At 36.8% G+C, this 19146-nt stretch overlaps 1 protein-coding gene across 1 annotated transcript in view; it reads right to left on the minus strand.

The window, feature by feature from the left end:
- The window catches only part of ANOS1 (anosmin 1), a 136978-nt gene that overhangs the window by 41976 nt on the left and 75856 nt on the right, over positions 1-19146 (minus strand). The window contains exons 5-6 of the mRNA XM_064646568.1: positions 14314-14498; positions 7019-7148 (exon numbers count right to left, since the gene is read on the minus strand). Coding sequence (XP_064502638.1) covers positions 7019-7148; positions 14314-14498 — 315 coding nt within the window. The remainder of the gene's footprint in view (positions 1-7018; positions 7149-14313; positions 14499-19146) is intronic.

The raw sequence follows: 19146 nt of genomic DNA on the forward strand, positions 1-19146 counted from the left end.
ATCTCAAACAAGAAAACAGTATGCACTATGTGCATATTGAAACTAATAGATCATTTCTTCTATAGCACCAGCATTTCATCCTGTATCTTTTATAATTACATAGTTTATTTAAAACATTACTTTATCAGTAGCATTTCTTCTGTGCTCACTGTGAACAGTCCAGTCAGCAGACAAAATGCTGATCTACATTTGAAAGAAAACCTATTAGTGTTTCCACTTTGCTATGTGAGAATGTGAACATTATATTAAAAATCACTGGCTAATTACAGTTAAGGAAAGAAAGAATGTCCTCATAGAAGGAATATACATGTGAAATAATACAGCAATAGCAGAGATTTTCCTCTTTCTTCAAAGATTCTTTTGCAAATCTCGCAAATGTCATCCACAAAGATGCCTCTGAACAATGGGGAACAGTGGTAGTGGTAGTAGCAGAAGACAGAAAGGAGATCTGCAGCTGACAAACATGAATAGGTGAGACATTTGAAAGTGACACATTTTCTATAAGACCTTTTCTAAAACTAGTAGAGTAACCTGAAGAAAATAATAAGCTAGAAAGATGTAAGACATCAAAGATAAACTAACCTAATTTATTACAGTTTTGCATTTAATCATCTGGAAAAAAACCCATGTCTGATTGTATGGACACAACAGTAAAATATTTCTCGAATTTTGGGTGTATTATCTGAAATATTAAGCCACTTAGTGAGCATTTTATACCAGCTGAGAATCCATTCCATATTAAGTATTTCAAGACCACTATATAATTTATTCTTCTATTTCTATATATTTCTGTGACATCACTATTACAAGTGATAGAATCATCATTTTGTAAGCTGAAAACCCAAGAATCTTAATCGGTTCTTCATTTGAAAGGATTTATTTTCACAAGCAGAACAGACAAGCGAGAAGGAATAGCAGGGCAAGCTATTTGATCTCTGTTATTAACAGGAAAAAAAACCAGAACAACCAAAACCCACCATCAAAGAAAACATGCACAAAAAACCAACACCCTCTTAGACCTCTCAAATAAACAAGAACCCAGAAAAACAAAAAAAACCTGTTAAGTGCAAGAGCATTCTCCTCCACAATGCATGCCAGCCAGCTACCAGATAAGAGATTAGTTAGGTTTTTTCTGTTATTGAACAGAAAAGTCATGCTTCTACAAGGTGGTCTGTTATGCTTATGTCTATGTAGATATTAAAAGCACTATACAACTCGTGCTAAAATACTTCAAGGTCTAATAACTGGTACTGAATCGTAAAGCTTACATACATAAGGTGTTTGTTAACCTGGCTATAAAGCTCAAGTGACATTCTGCTGACTATAAAGCCAACAGCCATTCTACTGTTAGTCTTCATATACCTGTGATCCCTTTGACTGACTGCCCACATGTATAATTCAGACACATTAACATTAAATTACTGGAATGGAAACTGCTGCCAGTTTTTCAAATGTAAATTCTGAAATTTTATATACATGAATTTATCTGAGTGTTAAATCAAATTCTTTGGTCTGCAGAAAGAGTGATGCTAGTGGCAGTTTTTCCTTTGCATTTTATACTACAACTCAAATAAAATAGAAGTCACTCTATATATACAAGAATTTGGCACAGACAGCTGTCCTCAACTCTGAAAAAAATTCTGGTCTCAGCAACCTGACAAGTAAATCGCTTCTCACTGCTAGAAATGATAGCTTCATTAGGTCAAGGCTGAAGCTGCTGTTCCAGCACTTGGAGTAAGTACTGCATTTGTCTGGATTGTATTTGGCTTGAGTATACCCAAAGGACTTAAATTCTTGTCTTGCTGGCTACTCAGCCATCACAAGCAAAACTCTGTCTCCAGTCCCCAAACGGGAGGATTTTTTGCTGCAAATAAAGGAAAGAAAGAAAAACCTCACATCATCGCCATTTCAAAATGAGTGTCTTCCCACGCTCATATTTGTAAACAGTGATAGTTTATATTTTCCAAAATTATTTCAATCAGTAGAATCTGGAAACACTTTTGCAACCTTGAAAAACAGTATGGGCAAGCTATACACAAGAATCACATCATACACTGCTGCAATGCATCCACTTTGGATTTCAATGTGGCAACTGTAGTGAAAACAGTAAATGATTTGGAATATGTGTCAGAGAAGGGGATAATGACATTGCAACCAGAATTCTCATTCTGAGCTGTAAAAGTGAGAGCAAGTTTGACAAAAATTTAAATCCTTTTTTATGGAGGTTTTTTTCTGACTTAAAATAGATCTCCCATTGCTATCTTTCAAACATTAGACCTTCCAACTTTAAAAATCTGCTGAAGCTGCTCTTCAGACAAGTTTCCAACCATTAAACAGTTTCAAGGCATAAGAGGGAGGACTGGCTTTGCCCAGTGGAAATGGCACACATAAACCAGCTGTGCAACAGTATAAAAAAATCATTGGTCTCAAAGGAGCAACAGAAAGAATTTTATTGCCGTGAGTGGGTGTCTGTTCTGGTTTTTCTAACACTCAGTAATGTATGCATGAAATCACATCCAGCATGGTACTTATGTGCTGTGAAAACAATGTTGTCTGCTTCCTTTTGCTTGACAATCTATCCTGCGTATGCAAGCAACTGCCTTCATGATGAAGACAGAAACTTGTAGCAGAGGTAGAAGGATCGGATGATTTGGGCTCATTGTGTTGATCTTATGGCCTTTTTTTCTCTCTGAGAATGGCACAGTACCTACCCACAGACCAGTGAGATAATATATTATATAGAAATGCCTAACACTGATCCCTATATTTAACTGTAGTCTCAGTTACTAAGAGTTCATTCTCATTCTCATCACAAATCACAAAAAGCTAGGAAAAACTAGCCTAAAAACTCTGAACCAAACGCAACAAATTAAAAATTATATTACTAGTGCCAAGCACCTTCTGACCAGTTGGGGTAGGCTATCCAGTGCCTGCCTACTGGGTGAAAAGTACAGGTAGTTTTCATCCAAGGACATTAATGTATGGATTGTAGGAACAGTTCTCTCCTGCTTCCAGACGAAAGGAAACAGCTTGGAGAGAGCCAGCCTAAATATGACGAGAAGTATATTTGTATCTTTGGAGATCAAAAATGTTCTGCCAGGTATTCAGTTAGTTTCATTTACTGCTGTTATTGTAAACCACTGACACTCAGTTTAAGGTGAAAAGGAAAGCACACACAATTTAAAAACCCTGAAAAGAGAAGTGGAAACCACTGTTAAAATACAATAAAGTTCTGATCAATTTTAGCTGATAGTATCAATGTAAAAGTCCATGTACAGAGTCCTACTTTTAGGAAAAAACCTACTTTCTAAGTGCAGCATTCACTTCATTTTCCAGTCACTCTGCTACAAACAGGTAGGTAGAGTCTAACCTGTGTTTCTTGTCATTTTGGAATCATGTTTTGGCAAAACAAAGCATCACTTTATTCCCTATGAAGGGTCATGTCAGACAAGCACATGTAAACCCTTCATTTCCTCTATAAAAAATAAATAAACAGTATTAAAAAAACCCCAAACCTCTGCTTAAGCTTTGGATGTTTCATAAAGTCTCAGCTGTGTAATTTTGATTATTTACTATTTACAAATTAATGCCATAAATGAACACATGAGGCAGTGTAAAAGCTAATACACCTTCACCTCAAATGTTTGCAATATAAGAGCATCAAAAGCTGCAGTAGATCAAACCTCAAAACCCAACTATATGAAGAATGGCAAGCTGAAATGCTTGATGCAATATTCTTGTTTTCCTCATTTAGTCTTTTTCATGTCAATCCATTTTAAATTACTTTGGATAATGAGGAGTTTTATTTAGTGATAGAAAAGTTTATGGAAATTACCTCAGAAGACTTAATATTATTTTGAATAAAACAAAACTTTACTTTGCTGTATCTACTTAGAGATCATGTTTTTTGCGTTTGCAAAAAGCACAAAATAGTATAAAACAGGATTGTGGTAACCAGACAAAAAGTCTCTCTCCAAGTCATTACAGCACGTTTTTGAATGTTTCTCTTAACAGCTTAAAATATTTAGTGACAGAGACTTTGTGGTGCCATACTTCTCCCTAGATTCAGATTAAATATCATATTTGTCCTCCTTTAAAGAAAAAACCAAACCCAAATAATTTGCTATTCATTATAACTTATGAGCAATTGGTAAAAGTTCAGCATCTTGTGTGAGAAACTGTCTTAGGAATTGCTGTCATGTTTCTTGATCAAAGGGTTTCTTTTTGAAGAAAACTTCTGCTAAGTCTGACAAAGATAATAATCTTCTCTTGGTCTTGGCACAACAGGGTGAAGTGAAACACTGATGTGAATTTCTGTGCACAGTTCACATAAACATAGCACAGACAGGCAGCAACCTTCCAAAGGTGATGTGCCAAAATCCACTTTCCTTTTCCAAACTGGAGGTTAAACGTGCCTGTAGGAGCTCAGCAGGGGCCAGTAGATGCTGGCACTCCAAAAACAAGGCACATCTGAGCAGCAGTTTCTTGCCTCTCAGCCAGGCAGAGATCGCCACTTCCCACTGAGCTCCAAAGTAGTAATTAAATGTCTATGTGACACTATAACTGTTGCCACTATGATTGTCTACCTGGGGACTTGGAGGCTAAAAGATACCCATTAAAATATCCCAGTATCATTCCCAGCAGTCAGTACCCAGAAGCATCTTCATTAAGAGTCACCCACACATTTCATCTGGCAAACACGGTATCTTTATAACAACCACTGACAGTACTAAAGCCCCTTAAATAGTAAAATGAGTTGCCAGATTAGGATGATTTCGGCTATGAAGCTGATAGTTAACTGAACTCCTTTCTGTTTTTCTGGCAATTTATGATTCTCTGCCAAGGGCTGGAGTTCAGATTTGAAAACTGTTATTTTGAGAGTTATAGAAGCCTTTTGAAGAATGCTGACTACATACTTTCTGCCATTATCAAAATCCAATTATTTTAATTTATTAGGTAAGAGCATGCAGAGGTACTACTGTTTCCCACTATCTTTGTCACAAAGTCCTAAAAATGCTCTCCACCTCCACCAGACAGCCACGAGTAGTTCTCAAGGAGAGCAAGTGCTTCAGGGGTTGCTGCAGAGAACACAGAAAAAGAAGACTCTGGTATTCCTGTAATAGTTTCAAAACCACAAGCTCCTGAAACACAAATCACTGCCAGCTGGGAGGCTATTCTGAAGAAATACCTCTATGTGCTTATTCTGCTCTTATATTGTTCTCCAGAAACCCACTTCTGGGGTCAGATTCCGGGCTAAAGAGACCTTCAAGATGACACCATGGATATTCTGACATTATTACCAATGCAGGTATTTTAAGCAATACACTCCCATGGCTAGCACACTCAGTAGGGGGTAAATTTTTTGGAAAGTAATAAAAATCCTGCCTGAAAATGTCACATTCAAGCCAAAACGTTGGTGTTATCATTCAGTTACCTTTATGTAACTGAAGCGATAATGGTTCCAAGCAGAATAGTCAGAAAATATTTACACAGTACACAACTTGCAATGATCTCAGTTTAAAAGAAAGTTGGTGCCTGATTCAGCAACAAACTGCTTTATCTGTTGAAGAGCTGTTCATAAAGAAAAGAGAAAGGTACTGCAGCTGAAGAGTCCTTACAATAAGCTCAACACAGCTCAAAGGAAGTATATTTTTGATGTGACTGAAATGGTATGTTACTTAAGTATAATAAATTCTTAAAATAATACTTCTTTTATACATGAAAAGGTTTGTGGTCACAGCAGTAATGGGATAGCTATGTCAGCCAACCTTCTGACCACAAATATGGATATAGCACCAAAAAGTTATTAAGTCTAATATATACTTATTCAGTAAGTGATTAAACTATCCATACCAGCAAAAGTACTTGCATGACTCTATAATGCACCTCCAGTAAGATTTTTTTCTAGGACTGACTGCAAGCAGTCAGTTTGGCCAAACTGCAAGCTAAAAGCTTGGAACACACAGATGGCAGCTATCTTACTGCAAGATAATTCTGTCTGCAGAAAGAGGAGGAATTGTATTCCTTGAAGTATGGTGAGTTATACCAGCATAAAGATTCTAACACTACTAAAACAACTACAAGCGTTTCTATTAGAAGCTGCCTCTATTAGTAGAGTGAAAAGTGCTGGATCTTTTTTTTTGGCACTGAAGTCAACTAACATGGTCTGGCTATGACCCCATCATCGACTGTATTTAAGAGAGGGTGACCACATCCAGACCATCTGCCTATTCAGAATAGCTTCTGGTATGTGGTAACCCGTATACTATGCCTGAGAGTCATCCAGGAAAACTTTGCTTCGTGTGGGTCAAAGGCACACCAGGGACAATGCCAGGAACTTCACGGGATGGGAGAACTGTTTCTATCTCCTCCATCTCTCAAGTACCATTTACTGGTACAGAAATTTTATTACCCAAACCATTGCAAAACCAGAAATCTCAACAGAAATTTCTACAATACTTTGTGGACCATCAGGCATGCCTTTCTAATGAACAGAAACATGCTACTTCCCATTTATACCCTTTTTTATTCTTAAGCACTTATAATTAGTGCTAGCAAGGGGAAAAATATCTTAAGAGGGTCCACAGTTCCATCAAAACAATGCTGCTACAATTATTTAGATACAGGCAACAAAATATTTTAGTGCTGTACTAAACATATGGCAGCAACATATTTATCCTAACAAAAAGGAAAAAATATTATAAACCTCTCGGAATAACACACTGAAACCCCTTCATATTTCATGGTCAGGGTTATAGTGTTTGACACCAATCATGTAGAAAATGTTTGTTTAAAAGGAGGTTTATTTGTGGAGACCTCTTACTGATAAAAGAATAATGACATCTTTAATTCCTTTGCCAACTCCAAACAAATCTCACATCATTTCTGAAGTCTGTGGCAGAAGTACCCAAAAACCCATCTGTTAAAAAACTTCTGCCACGCAAGTGGGCAAATCAGGTTGTGCTCCAGGTGTGAGTGAGAGGAAGGTGAGTACCAGACACAGTGAGCAAAAACTAACCTTTTGAGGATCGGAAGTGCTTGCTGGGTGCTGTGAAGCCTCTCGTCCCGTGCACGTTCACAGCTGCCACACGGAACTGGTACCACCTGCTTGCTCGGATGTCCGGCAGCCAAACCCGCTCGTCTGTAGTCTGGTGGGGAAAATATCAAGTTTACACTTGTTGTTCTGACATGGATATCATTTCTTGTGCAACAACAGTTAGTTCACAAGCTCTATGCAACCACGTCACCTGACTTTGACCATCATTCTGCACTGCAAAGCATTTGCAGCTGTGAGTAAAATGATATAACTATCCAATTTTGCAGTGCATTGCAGATCTCTTCTGGAAAAAGTATCCTTTAGAAAACCAGTGAAGTGTTAAATTCACAAAATTCGTTTTCCAGTTATCACAACCTTCACCAGTCTTTAGGGCCTAGCTGTTCAGGTGTTGACGTTTCAGGGAACTCATTGTCTGAGGTCACAGGAATGATTTCTCCAATTCTCAACTCTCAGAGAATAAGGGGTCCAAAATTGCTTAATGAAACCCAGCAACGTGAGAGGCCACTTTTTCTAGTTCATAGGAAACACAAAACTCTCAGGTAATGGACGTAAGCCTTCTTCAGATCTTTGACACTTACGTCAAAAAGACACTCACACCCTTAACTGTTCCCTGCAGATTTTTCTCAGGTCATAGGAGGTGACCTTTTCTCCAGCAACACCCACTGAGAATGCCAGTGTCATGAGTTCAATTGCCAGATTCCGTGGGGAGAGCCTTAACTGCTGAAATATGGCACAAGCACAGATGCACTCTGAACCCTTTCAGTAGGAGGTGCTTTATTCTTTCTTATTCTGAACCCTGCTCTCCTCTATGTTTTTTCCCCACAAAACTTTTGAAGAGCTATCTTCTCCAGTGGTTTTCTTTTTCCTAAGGTACAAATACCAGAACTGCCACAGTCTCCTGGTAACCACTGAATCACTGCCAAATACAGAAGATGTACCATCTTTGTAGAACACATCAGAAACACATCCACTTGTGGATTTTATTTTTGCAATTACCTCTCCATTATCCAGTTTTCAATTTACTTTATAACATCATATTTATTGCATTTTGTTTTAATTCCTTAATCAAAATAACACATGAACCTTAACCAGATGTCATGTATATGTCTAAATATACTATACAATCATTACTAATTACCATTACTGACCAAACATGCAAGCTCATTGAAAATGTAGTTCCATGAATTTATTTTTACAATCTCTGTTTTCTACAACTTCAAGCAGTCACTTTCCCCGTATAGGATTCAATGCTACTTGCAATGATGCCAAGTAGTTCCCAAAAAAGACAGAGCATAATTTCTGCTTTTTGCTCCCTTTACAATCTGTGTAAGAAAGTAGCAGCTGTTGACATAACTCAGATAGCCAGAAACTGAGAAAGTTGCTTCAGCTCTCCAGCAATAGTATTTTTAAAGATCTGACAAATAAAATTTGTAGTTGTTACCCTGCTTTTAGTGTCTTCATTTGGTAACAAACAGAAAATTTAGCGAATGTTTGTGTGTGCATATAAAGGAAGAAGAGCCTTTCTAAACCACACTGTTAACTGCTCTCAGACTGGTAAGTGTTGCAGGCTCCGGGCCCATCACATATTGCTGCTACTTAGAACCCTTCTCCATTCAGACTGCTGTATTTGGTTTTTTTTTAGAGTAAGCAGGGGTAACAGCCCTGAAGCTTTCATTGTCTGCCTCATTTTCTTTTCTTTTTTTCAGCTTTTATGTTACCTGTAGAGTGAATTATATCATCCAATCAAGGGTTTCCCAAGTGAAGAAAACGCCTACCTGAAACAACTTCTGTTATTATTTTTATTTTATGGAGTGCTCAAATGTGTTATCTTTTCCAACATGCAGGCCCACACACTCAAGAACTTGCATGTAAGACACAACAGTGAACTGAATATAAACTATCATTATTAACAGAAAAAAAAATCCAAGGATATATTCAGGCTACTGCTGCAACTGAAAACAGGACCAATACCTAATTGTAAGTAACTAATTACAATACTGTGGGCTTTTAAAAACAGATTTGCTGAACTTCATTACAAGGCAAGCATAATCTGAATAGACAAATTTCTCAGCTAAGGAATTTGTTTGTCATTGGCATAAGCTCAGCTATTGTGCTGACTAAAATAAAGAATTTCGTTGCGTCAGTTTTCTGTGGCAACCTTGAAGTGCTATAAAATCAAATTATCCGTCAACTCATAACACCAAAATTATTTTAATTTATGAACATGCCTTGAGCCTATTACTTTCATAATTCATTTTGTTGGCAAAACTCCTGCCAAGCTCGATGGCATGCAGGAGGTGTATCTGTAACTCCCACGTTACAAACGACTTGGGCACCTCTAAGCAACCTTTACAAAGAATTAATACATTTTAAGAAAGAACTAAGTACTAATGAGATATCTTATACTACCTTCATTGTAAATCTAATTTTTTGTTTGTTTGTTTAATTGCTTTTGTGTAGTTAGTTCTCACTACTTAAGTATGTTTGGAGCTGCGATCATAATATTCAGAGTCTTTTTAATATCTGTCATATTAACCTAAGCCCATTAAATGGTATACTGAGTGGTACTAAATAACTAATGGTTGAATTTCATCACACACTTGAAATTCTACCTGAATATGAGAGAAAATAAATAAAACAAAAGTTTTATTGAATTTTTAGAAGGCTAGAATATTTTTTTAAGAATCATTAAAAAAAAAAAAAAAAAATACATCAAAGATTACCACTCGAATCATTTCAGGATCACAATTACTACTTATTTTGGCTATGCATTAGCTGTTTACTCAAAAGACAAACGAAAGGAAGGCAAGTTCAAATCCTAGTACGTGTTTCATTTGGAACAAAATAATGAATGAGTCCTCAGATAATAACTGGCCAATATGCCCAACTTCAGTACCACTCAAAGTTAATGAAGACAAGGGAAAATGCCCATTAATTACATAAAGATACAACTAGAACAGCATGTAATCTGGAGAATACAGACAATATCTTGACACTCCTTCTCAAGAGTGCATCTTAGGTTCAAAGGACAATCGGTCACCTCCAGGGGCCAGAAAGAAGAAAGTTGTTGGGCTTTCAGGTGAGAATTTGGCTGAGACTTCCAGAGTTGTTTCATTTAGGAAGTACCGACAATTCTCCTCTCCCAGAAGCCCTTATCTGTTTAAACCCTGAGCCCTCCCTTGAAAGTAGCCTCCTCATTCTATCCTTCAAAAGGTAATTGTCTGCTATTTTCTTCAGAGTGCTTACAGAAATATCCCTCTGCTGCTTATACAACTGACTAATGACTAAAGTACTTGCCCAGAGCATGGATGACCTATCTTCAATCCCAACCTTTGTATGAGAAGTTGAGAGAAAATATTCCCTATCATCTTGGATGTTGCATCTTATTTAGCATTACAACATGTTCTACACTCATAGGCAAAACTGTTGCTTGGAAAAAGAAAGGCTGAAAGTTAAAAATTCTTGAAAGGGAAAGGTGGGATTAGTTAGGATTGGGAGGGAGAAGAAAGAGAATATATGACCCAGCAGCATAGCAATTTGGCCATTCAGGTGGGATTCTTCTGACATCATTCTACTGTGTTTTTTTCTATCTTTTATATGAAAAAAAATGGTGAAAGAAGGTCTTCGTGGCAAAGATTTGTAAAGAGGACTCTCCTCTATCCAAGGATTACAGTAATCAGTGGACTGTTTCACTGTGTTCATTCCCTTTCTTTCACACTATCAATCCTAGACTCCTTTCTGTAGTGCAAAGATTTAATAGAAATAGGAGAATACAGCCTTACCCTGCTGATTTTACAGCTCTACACCTTTGGAAACAATGCACAGTGATAAAAGAATTTGCATTTCAGAGAGTGAAGGGATACCATCCAGAGTATCATAAAAGCTGAGTTTATGTTTCCTCTGATACAAAAGCAAACTGACAGTGCTGTATCCACTATTCTACTAAAGGACAGAAGATCTCCCCTATTTCATGCGAATGCAATCCCACACAAGGTGGGAATTCTAAGAATGCTTACCAAAGCAAGCCCTTTCTGGGGGATGGAGAAAGAAACCTCTAGTACTAGTAGTTAGATCCAGCAGAGATATCTTACTGTCAAGGGCTGAGAACCCTCTTGTGACCCTCAGAAGCTGACTTTTAGGTGTCTCAAAAAAAAAAGATTAGTTGTCCACAGAATTTAGACACTTCCAAGGTGAAGTACTAAGGTCTGTCAGAATCAAGCTAACAAGTAAATACTGCCCCTTATTTTTTTAAAAAACAGAATAAACTAATAAGTGTATTTCATTATTGTCTGTCCATATTTATACATATATGTGACATGCATTCACACAACACAGATGTGTTCTGAAAATAACTTACTTGGCATATTTGAATTAACTTAATTAATTACATTAATATGATTAACACCTGAATTTCCAATGTAAACAGTAATACTACTATTTTTAGAATGTATTAGTATCAAACAGAACAATAAGTTTGTTGACAAGACATACAGTATTCTCATAGGATACTGCAGCAGTTCCTGCTCAGATGGTTAAATCTTAAAACACAGTAGTGTCAGGAACTTGGCATAAAACTTAGGACACTCTACATCCCAGCCAACTAACCTAATTAGCATCTTGGTTCCCACAGTTTTTATATTAACCAATGGAAATTAGTCAAATGGTTAATTACATCAAGTTTTCAAAAAAATGTGTGTTCCAATACTAAAGTTAAAAAAATTCCTTCTTCATGAAGTGAAAAATAATTGAAATTGTTTTCAATGTGTTTGCTTTCTTTATGCAATTGGAGAATAAAATAGTGAAATAATAGATTGAGACTTCTTCCTTAAAAAGAAAACATAAAAAAAGACCTGATGACACAACACAAAGGAAATAAACTTTTGCAAAATTAGTTTTTCAATATCAAGTAAAAATTTATGTGAGATATGAGAAATTACTTGCAAATTAGCTCTTGTAAAGGCAATAGAAAACAGTAAGTTTTTTTAAAAAAGTATACACATTAAAGTTATTGAAAATTATAACCCAATTTCTTCTTGAAAAGACAATAAAAATAAAATATTGGATGAGAAACTCTGATAAAACATTATGAAATTTCTTATAAGAAGATGCAAACAATAACTGCATAATTACACTACATATGGGGATAGGCATAGAGAAATTCAGATCCTCACCCACAGTCTTTTTGATCTTTGCTTTTACATGGTCTCTAGCTTAAGCTGAAGAGTAATGCAAGAGCCAGTATCATCTCCCCTGGACTGATATACTCTAGGAGTTCTCAGCTCAATGTCTGAGCTCTTCTAAGCCTTTGCCTATAATTAAGGACTCATATCCCAGGGTTGAGGAATCATAGAAGAAAATATCTCAGTTATGCAGACAAGAAAAGCCTGGAGGCTGTCACTTTAGTCAATCTGGATATCCATCCTTGTTGCTGATATTGCAAAATAAATTGCATTGCAAGCAGCCACACAAATTTTATTGCCTGGTGGGATGGCTAAAACTACTGTCTAAACACCATGGAGGTACACCACTCGATAGAAATTCTGATTACTAGCACCCCTCAAGGGTGACCAGCCTGCATGTCCCATAAGGTATACACAGTCCACAAAGCCAGTCAGGCATCCCTGAAGTATGTTTTGAACTGACAGCCCCAGTGGGGTCCATCACACAATCAAATTCTTGTCTCTTCTGATGCAGATGGGACAGTGAAGTTGTCAGAAAGATGCCAGCTGGAGGAGGCTTCTCCTGCCACAGTGATTAACTCAGACCCTTCTGACTACATTTAACAGAGCCCCAGGAAAGGCAGCTGCCAGGGTTCTTATTGCTCTTGCACAGGAACACGTTTCTGAAACACTCTCTCCTGTAGATATATATATTTGTATATGTTCCACTGCTGTGGAGTATGTATGGTGCATGCTTCCAGAAATGTACATGAGGTCTGTTTCTGGGATGAGAAAAAGCACAGCAGTGTGCTGCCTGTAGCACATACACATGGCATGGCAACAGTGAGGAGTAATTCAGATCTGGCTAATTTTTGCTACCTGGTATTTTCCTTGTGGCCAAGGCAGGAGGTTGTTTGCTGGATAGGGAGAATGCAGGTTCAAGACCTGTACCTCAGCTGAGAGATAATAAGTCACTGTGACTTTATCAGGTTTGGAGATGTGCATGTTCCCTTGGGCTTGCACAAGCACAGTTTGATGTCAGGTTCTGCTGCAGGTGACTTTTTCTGAGCAAGACTCCAACATGGTGCCAGCTCCCTGTAGCACCATACTGAAGCTAAGAAATTCACTTCTGAGTGTTCAGTCTCCCAACCTTTATGTTATTAAAACATAGCATTTTCCTACACAATCTGAATTGAGAAAGAGCACAAATTGTCACAGAATTCAAATCCTTTATTTTGTGGATGGTTCTACTTATTCTCTCCCCTTTTTTTCCTAGCTATAATGACATTTTGCAGATCCTTTCAAAATCAGCATTTTACTTTTCTTGTCAAGAGGGATGAGGGTGAAGCAGTAAGATAAACGATTGGAATTCTGCCATCCAGGTGGACTGTCAGCATGTTAAAAAACAGATTGAAACTGGGAAAGAACTAAGTGAAAATTTATGCTCTGTTGGCTGCTTCTCATTAAGAAACATTTGCTCATGAATCTTACATTTTCAGTCTGGATTGCTCTGAGTGATAAGAGCATGACATCATAGAATTTGCCGAACTGGGGGGGTCACATCTGAAAAAAACAACTTTAAAAAGAAAAAAGGTTTTAAGTCTTTTTTTTTTTCACTCTCCGTTTTATTAAAAAAAAAAAAAAAAAATCAATGGCCTTTTCATCAGTTGTATTTCTCGTGGTTTGACAAGACCCAAGTCATGTCTTGGACACTATGCAACGAGTTCCACTGACCGCAAAAAGACTTTGTCTCTTATGTGCTTCCTCCAGTGGATTTTGGTCTCTAATTGTACATTTTTCAAGAGACTTGTGACTTTCAGAGACTTCGGAATTCTCATCTGAATAGATCACAAATATGTGCTTTTAAGAAAGTGCTACCCACTGGCCTCGTGAAAATCAAGCCTCTGGCTAGTTCTATAGATTTTTATTTATAGAGAGTAAACCCACAAAATAAACTTATTTTGAAAACATAAACCTTGGGGTATTTTGAACATAAGCCTCCCCACCTGTAAGTGATCTATCTCTTCTCCGACCTGAAGAGGACCTTTAGATCATGGTCTGGAAGCCAGGGATCCATATCGCTTGCAAAGAACTAACCTGTGCCACAGTTTGCCAGTTAGTAGCATCATCCTCACTTGGATGGATTCCTTGATTCCACCTCCTCTGAACAACATAAATCACAGGTTCAATGGAAATATTGAATTTTGAAGACCACTTCACTTCCAGGTCTCCAGACTGATGTTCTATGAATTTTAACTCTTTCCGGGGTTTCAGTGGAACACCTGTAGTAGGAATGTACAGACAAAAATATATGAGTAATTTACAAGATGCAATTAGGCCATTTGTAGACAAGCTGTATAAAAGAATAATTAAAAAAAAAAAGATCATTGGTCGGTGAGAAGGCAAAAGGGGAGAATTATAAGCATGGAATTTCAGAAATGTTCATAGCTAACCTATCTCTGCAAACATTAAAACTTGTTTTTAAAAAATCTTCAAAATTATTTCTTTTTTTAATTAAAAAACTAAAGGATCTGAAAGTTGTAAGCTAAAACTGATCTTACAGAAAAGATTTCCCAAATAAGCTTTGATAACCTGGAGAAAGATCCCTCTGATCCCAAGCAGAATCAGCTGTACCTGTTGCTCAGTCTTTCACCTAATTTATCCCTAAACACATCTACTGAGAAAATTTCCACAGCATCACACAGTAATCTGTTTCACTACTTTTCTATCCTTACTACAAGAAAGCTTTCTCACTACCTTGTTTAGTCTCTTCAGCTGCATCTTAAACTTGATACTGGTCCAAGATGTTCATGGATCATAGGGAACAGATTCTTTCTTTTATCTGTAGAGAAGCTTCTTATGTACCGCAAGACTATTATCATGCTTCGGAATGTTTTCTTCTTCAGTCTAATAACCACAGAGCATTCCATCTCCTCTCTGTGTTTCTAGACCTTTGTTCACTCTTGCAGTTCTCTCTGGAGACTCTTCAGTTGGCCAACACCCTTCTCCAGAGTCAAGCCTAAAACTCCATGCAGACTGTGTCTAAGTTCTTAATAGTGTAAACTAGTGAAGCATGATTATTTTACACATTTTACATTAGTCTGATATACTTAAAAATGCTGTTTGTTTCTCCATGGCAGCATGATCTTATTAACTCACATGCAGCTATATTGTATGATGTGTCATTCTCCACTCTCCACTCTCCACTTCCCTAATGATCTAGGAAAGGTAATTCCAAGACATCTTGGAATAGATATGTTATATCTAATGTATATTGTCAAATTGTTGCATTTCAGAGACAGAGATGTCTTTCTAAAATATTACTGTATTTCTCACTACACAGTGACACCAAAGAATTGTTATTTCTGTTGTTTATACTGCTGGTAATATTGCCTTTTTGAAAACACCTGCAGTAGCTTGAAGGAAAAAACAACTGTTCAAGTTCAGCATCTTTTGATTAAATCAACAAATCCATATGTTGTCAGATACATTTCTCTAGACAGACTTTAGGAACACATATATTTGAATGTGCAGCATTTTGTCACTTTAGGATATGTCACAAATAAGATTTCTACGTTGACATATAAACCTTCTTTGCAAGTTGTTGTATGCACCTAATTTAATTTTGCTGTTTCAATGGGTGCCCACATAAGTCCAGCTATATGTATTGGTTTGCTAAATGACTTCCTACTCAGTCTGCCACAGATGACTGAGCACCAAGATTTCCTCAGGTAAACAAACTGGTTTTATATTTTAAGAGGTCTTCTCAAAAAATCCAAGTATACAAGTAGCTACAAGTAAATGAAAAGTGATCTTGTAGATCTTGAAGAAACCTAAAATCAACCTGAAGACAATCCTGTAAATAAATCTAGTAATTACAGCAGTTTAGAACCTGGATATCCTTCAACACCCTGCAGTCTTGGTGTAATAGAATGAACCTCACCAAACATGTCAGTTTAGATTTCCATATTTGAAAAGCCTTCTTTAATTATTATATACAATAATCCTACAATTTGCATGTTAAGAAAACTTCCATCTGCTTTGCATTAGGGGCAGTTGGATTCACTTGATTGCAAGTATCTCAGCCTCTCTGGTGTTACGTAATTGTGTGCAGATGGAGCGCGGCAGCACAAACAATGAGAGCACAGCACAAGTGCATTTTAAAATACTTTTGTAGAACCAGCACCATCAATTTAATATCCAGATGTGAAGATCCAATTACTCTTCAATGTGCTTTTTATTATGTAAATGGTCAGCTCTTTCTTCACGCTGGAACAAATTAGTCCTCTGAAGTCTGCTGTGCTCAACCAAAGAATTCAAATCACTGATTGCTGTATATGTGCAATAACAGAGTCCAGGAAAAATGTTTCTAAAGGTGTCTTTCAAACAGTACATGCATCTCTGTGTCATGAAAAGTAAGTGCACAATGGTCCATTACAAATGTCCCGTCTTAAATGCTGATCTCCAAGAATTCAAAGAGTTCCCATGGAAGGCTTTCGGACAGTAAAGGGTAAATGGGATCAATACAATTGTAAACACAATTGTTCAACAACTCAGAAATGGACACTTTTAAAATTGTGCACTATGTTTTTAATAGAAAATTATTTTTCTTTAAGCAGGAAAAGAGTCATTAAACTGGGTGACCATCTGGCACCATCAAGCCCTTTAAATGTCACAGTTTACCTTTTTTACATAGATCTGCAGTTTGTTCTGCTGTATGGATTGCTCCCTTACACATTTCAGAGAAAAATAGTTAGGCAGGTTTAGACAGCATGAAGTAGGTGCATCATCACATCTGAGGGACCACTACTTCTGAAACAGGAAAAAGGTGATAGGTAACTTTTTCAGCTGCCACCAGCTCAGTGTAGAAAAAGATACATGTCCTTGTCCTTAGCTGGGGATGCATACGTGCACATCAGACAAAGTGAACCTGGTCACACATTTTTTTATTCCTTTCTCTTCCTTCGTTTTTCTTCTGCATTTTTAAACTGGTTTATTTCTAAGCAGATTTATTGCCCCCCTCTAAAGTACCAAATCTACTTTAGACAATTACTGTTATTTATAATATCATTATGTCCATATAGAAAACAAATTAGGTAGGCAATGGAGAAGGGACACTTCCAGAAGTGTTTCTTCACTAACTGAGATGGTGTAAAGAAGGTGGATGAGGCTGATGAGAAAAAGCAGGAGACAACATCCGACATCTTCAGTAAAACAACATAAATATATGAAGACTCTTCAACCAATTAGTAATACTTCCAACAGAGATGAAAAAGTACAGTGATAATGAACTGGTTATGTTAATCCAACATCATTTGAAATACATGTCCTTGGTGGCAGCGTACTTACATTAATATTCTTTTAGGATTGGGCTTTAGCACTCAGTACTAGAGGGCAAATTCAGTTTGTTAATCCAGCAAATCAGATGGGAATTTTATACCTGCTGTTGTAACTAATCTCCAGAACTTGAGCAACAGTAAAACTATAGGAATTTCTGTAGACTCTTAGATTCAATCTGAGTTCATTTTCAAGCTGTGAGTGCTGTCAAAATGATAAGGATAAGTACTAAACTTATTCACTAGATCTCAGTCGTGCTTGCAGTTTGTTCTTCCTTAGTGACAGGAAGGTCATTTACCCCTGGAGGAAATGAATAGCAAGCCTGCTCCGCGTCTATTTGTCTTTTGTTGCAGAAAGACAGGTTGAAGAGGCTAATTAGCTGAATTCATCAGCTGAGAAGGCAGTAGGGTATTGAGTTTGCCCTTCCTCTGCAAGACATATATGCTCTTACAAGTAAGCACCTCCTGCAGATCAGTGATAAGATGATAGGGAAGGTTAGTTCTGCTCCTACATAATCAGGCTGAACAGTAGTAAACCTTCCAGTGTGCAGTTACAGAATGTATCATATCCTGTCATATTCTGTGCCAGCTCCAGAAGCATGTAAACTTCTTTCATTTGTTTGTTTTGTTTTGTTTTTACTTTTTCCAGCTGTTACATTTACTGGAATGCTTTGTAGTTGTGGCATGGAGCTTGATCATGTAAATCATTACATATAAAACATGAATGCCTGTTTATCACTCTGGTCATTTGTCTCAATAAGACAAAAGAAATAAATAAGTGATCCATTTTAATAACTTTCATTTTGAAAGGTGCTGTATTTTAGAGTGTACTAATTCCTTACAGTTTTAAAGGGCCTGCTCTAAAGTATTTTGGAAACAAGAGAATTCCCATTCTGCACTGGAAATGGGGATCACAGAATTGTCTGCTGTTCGAAATACTTTGAGTACTACCTTCATAAGTTTTATGCTTATTCAACTCTATGACTTCTAGACCAAATTTTCTCTATTTATGTCAGTAAATAACAGTGCTTCCCCTGATGACCCACCCCATACACTCAAAGACAGGATTCAAAAGTCAAAGCACACTATTTCTGACATACATTCTCATCACTAGAGACACTGAAAAAGATTCATTAACATTTCAGTTAGAACAATGATCTTAAAAATAAAATCACCATCTTCTTCATATATTTTATCATGTTTCCATCCACAGATGGAAATAAGCATGGATTCAGATCTAAGCCTGGAGCTTAGTTCAGAGTTCTGCTGATTAGGCTCCAACAGAGAGCCCATGATATCTGATTAATAACTGAATAATATTTATTTTTTATCACTGATGTAGGAGAATAGATTTCTAACAAAACATATCAACTGTGTGGAACAAGAATATGCCTTACACAAATGCCTATTTTTCTGGTTAGGAGCACATTTTTCAAATATTTCCATGTATAAAGCCTTTTTTAATTACAATAAATTAAAATCTGGAATTTGTCTAAGCACATCATTTCTTAGCCTATATGTTCTTACTGAAGGATGTCAAAAAAAAGCCTTTTTTTTACAATACTAAAATCAATTAAAAAAAAATTTAATAAGA

This window comes from Pseudopipra pipra, chromosome 2 (assembly GCF_036250125.1).
Source record: "Pseudopipra pipra isolate bDixPip1 chromosome 2, bDixPip1.hap1, whole genome shotgun sequence".
Taxonomy (NCBI): Eukaryota; Metazoa; Chordata; class Aves; order Passeriformes; family Pipridae; genus Pseudopipra; species Pseudopipra pipra.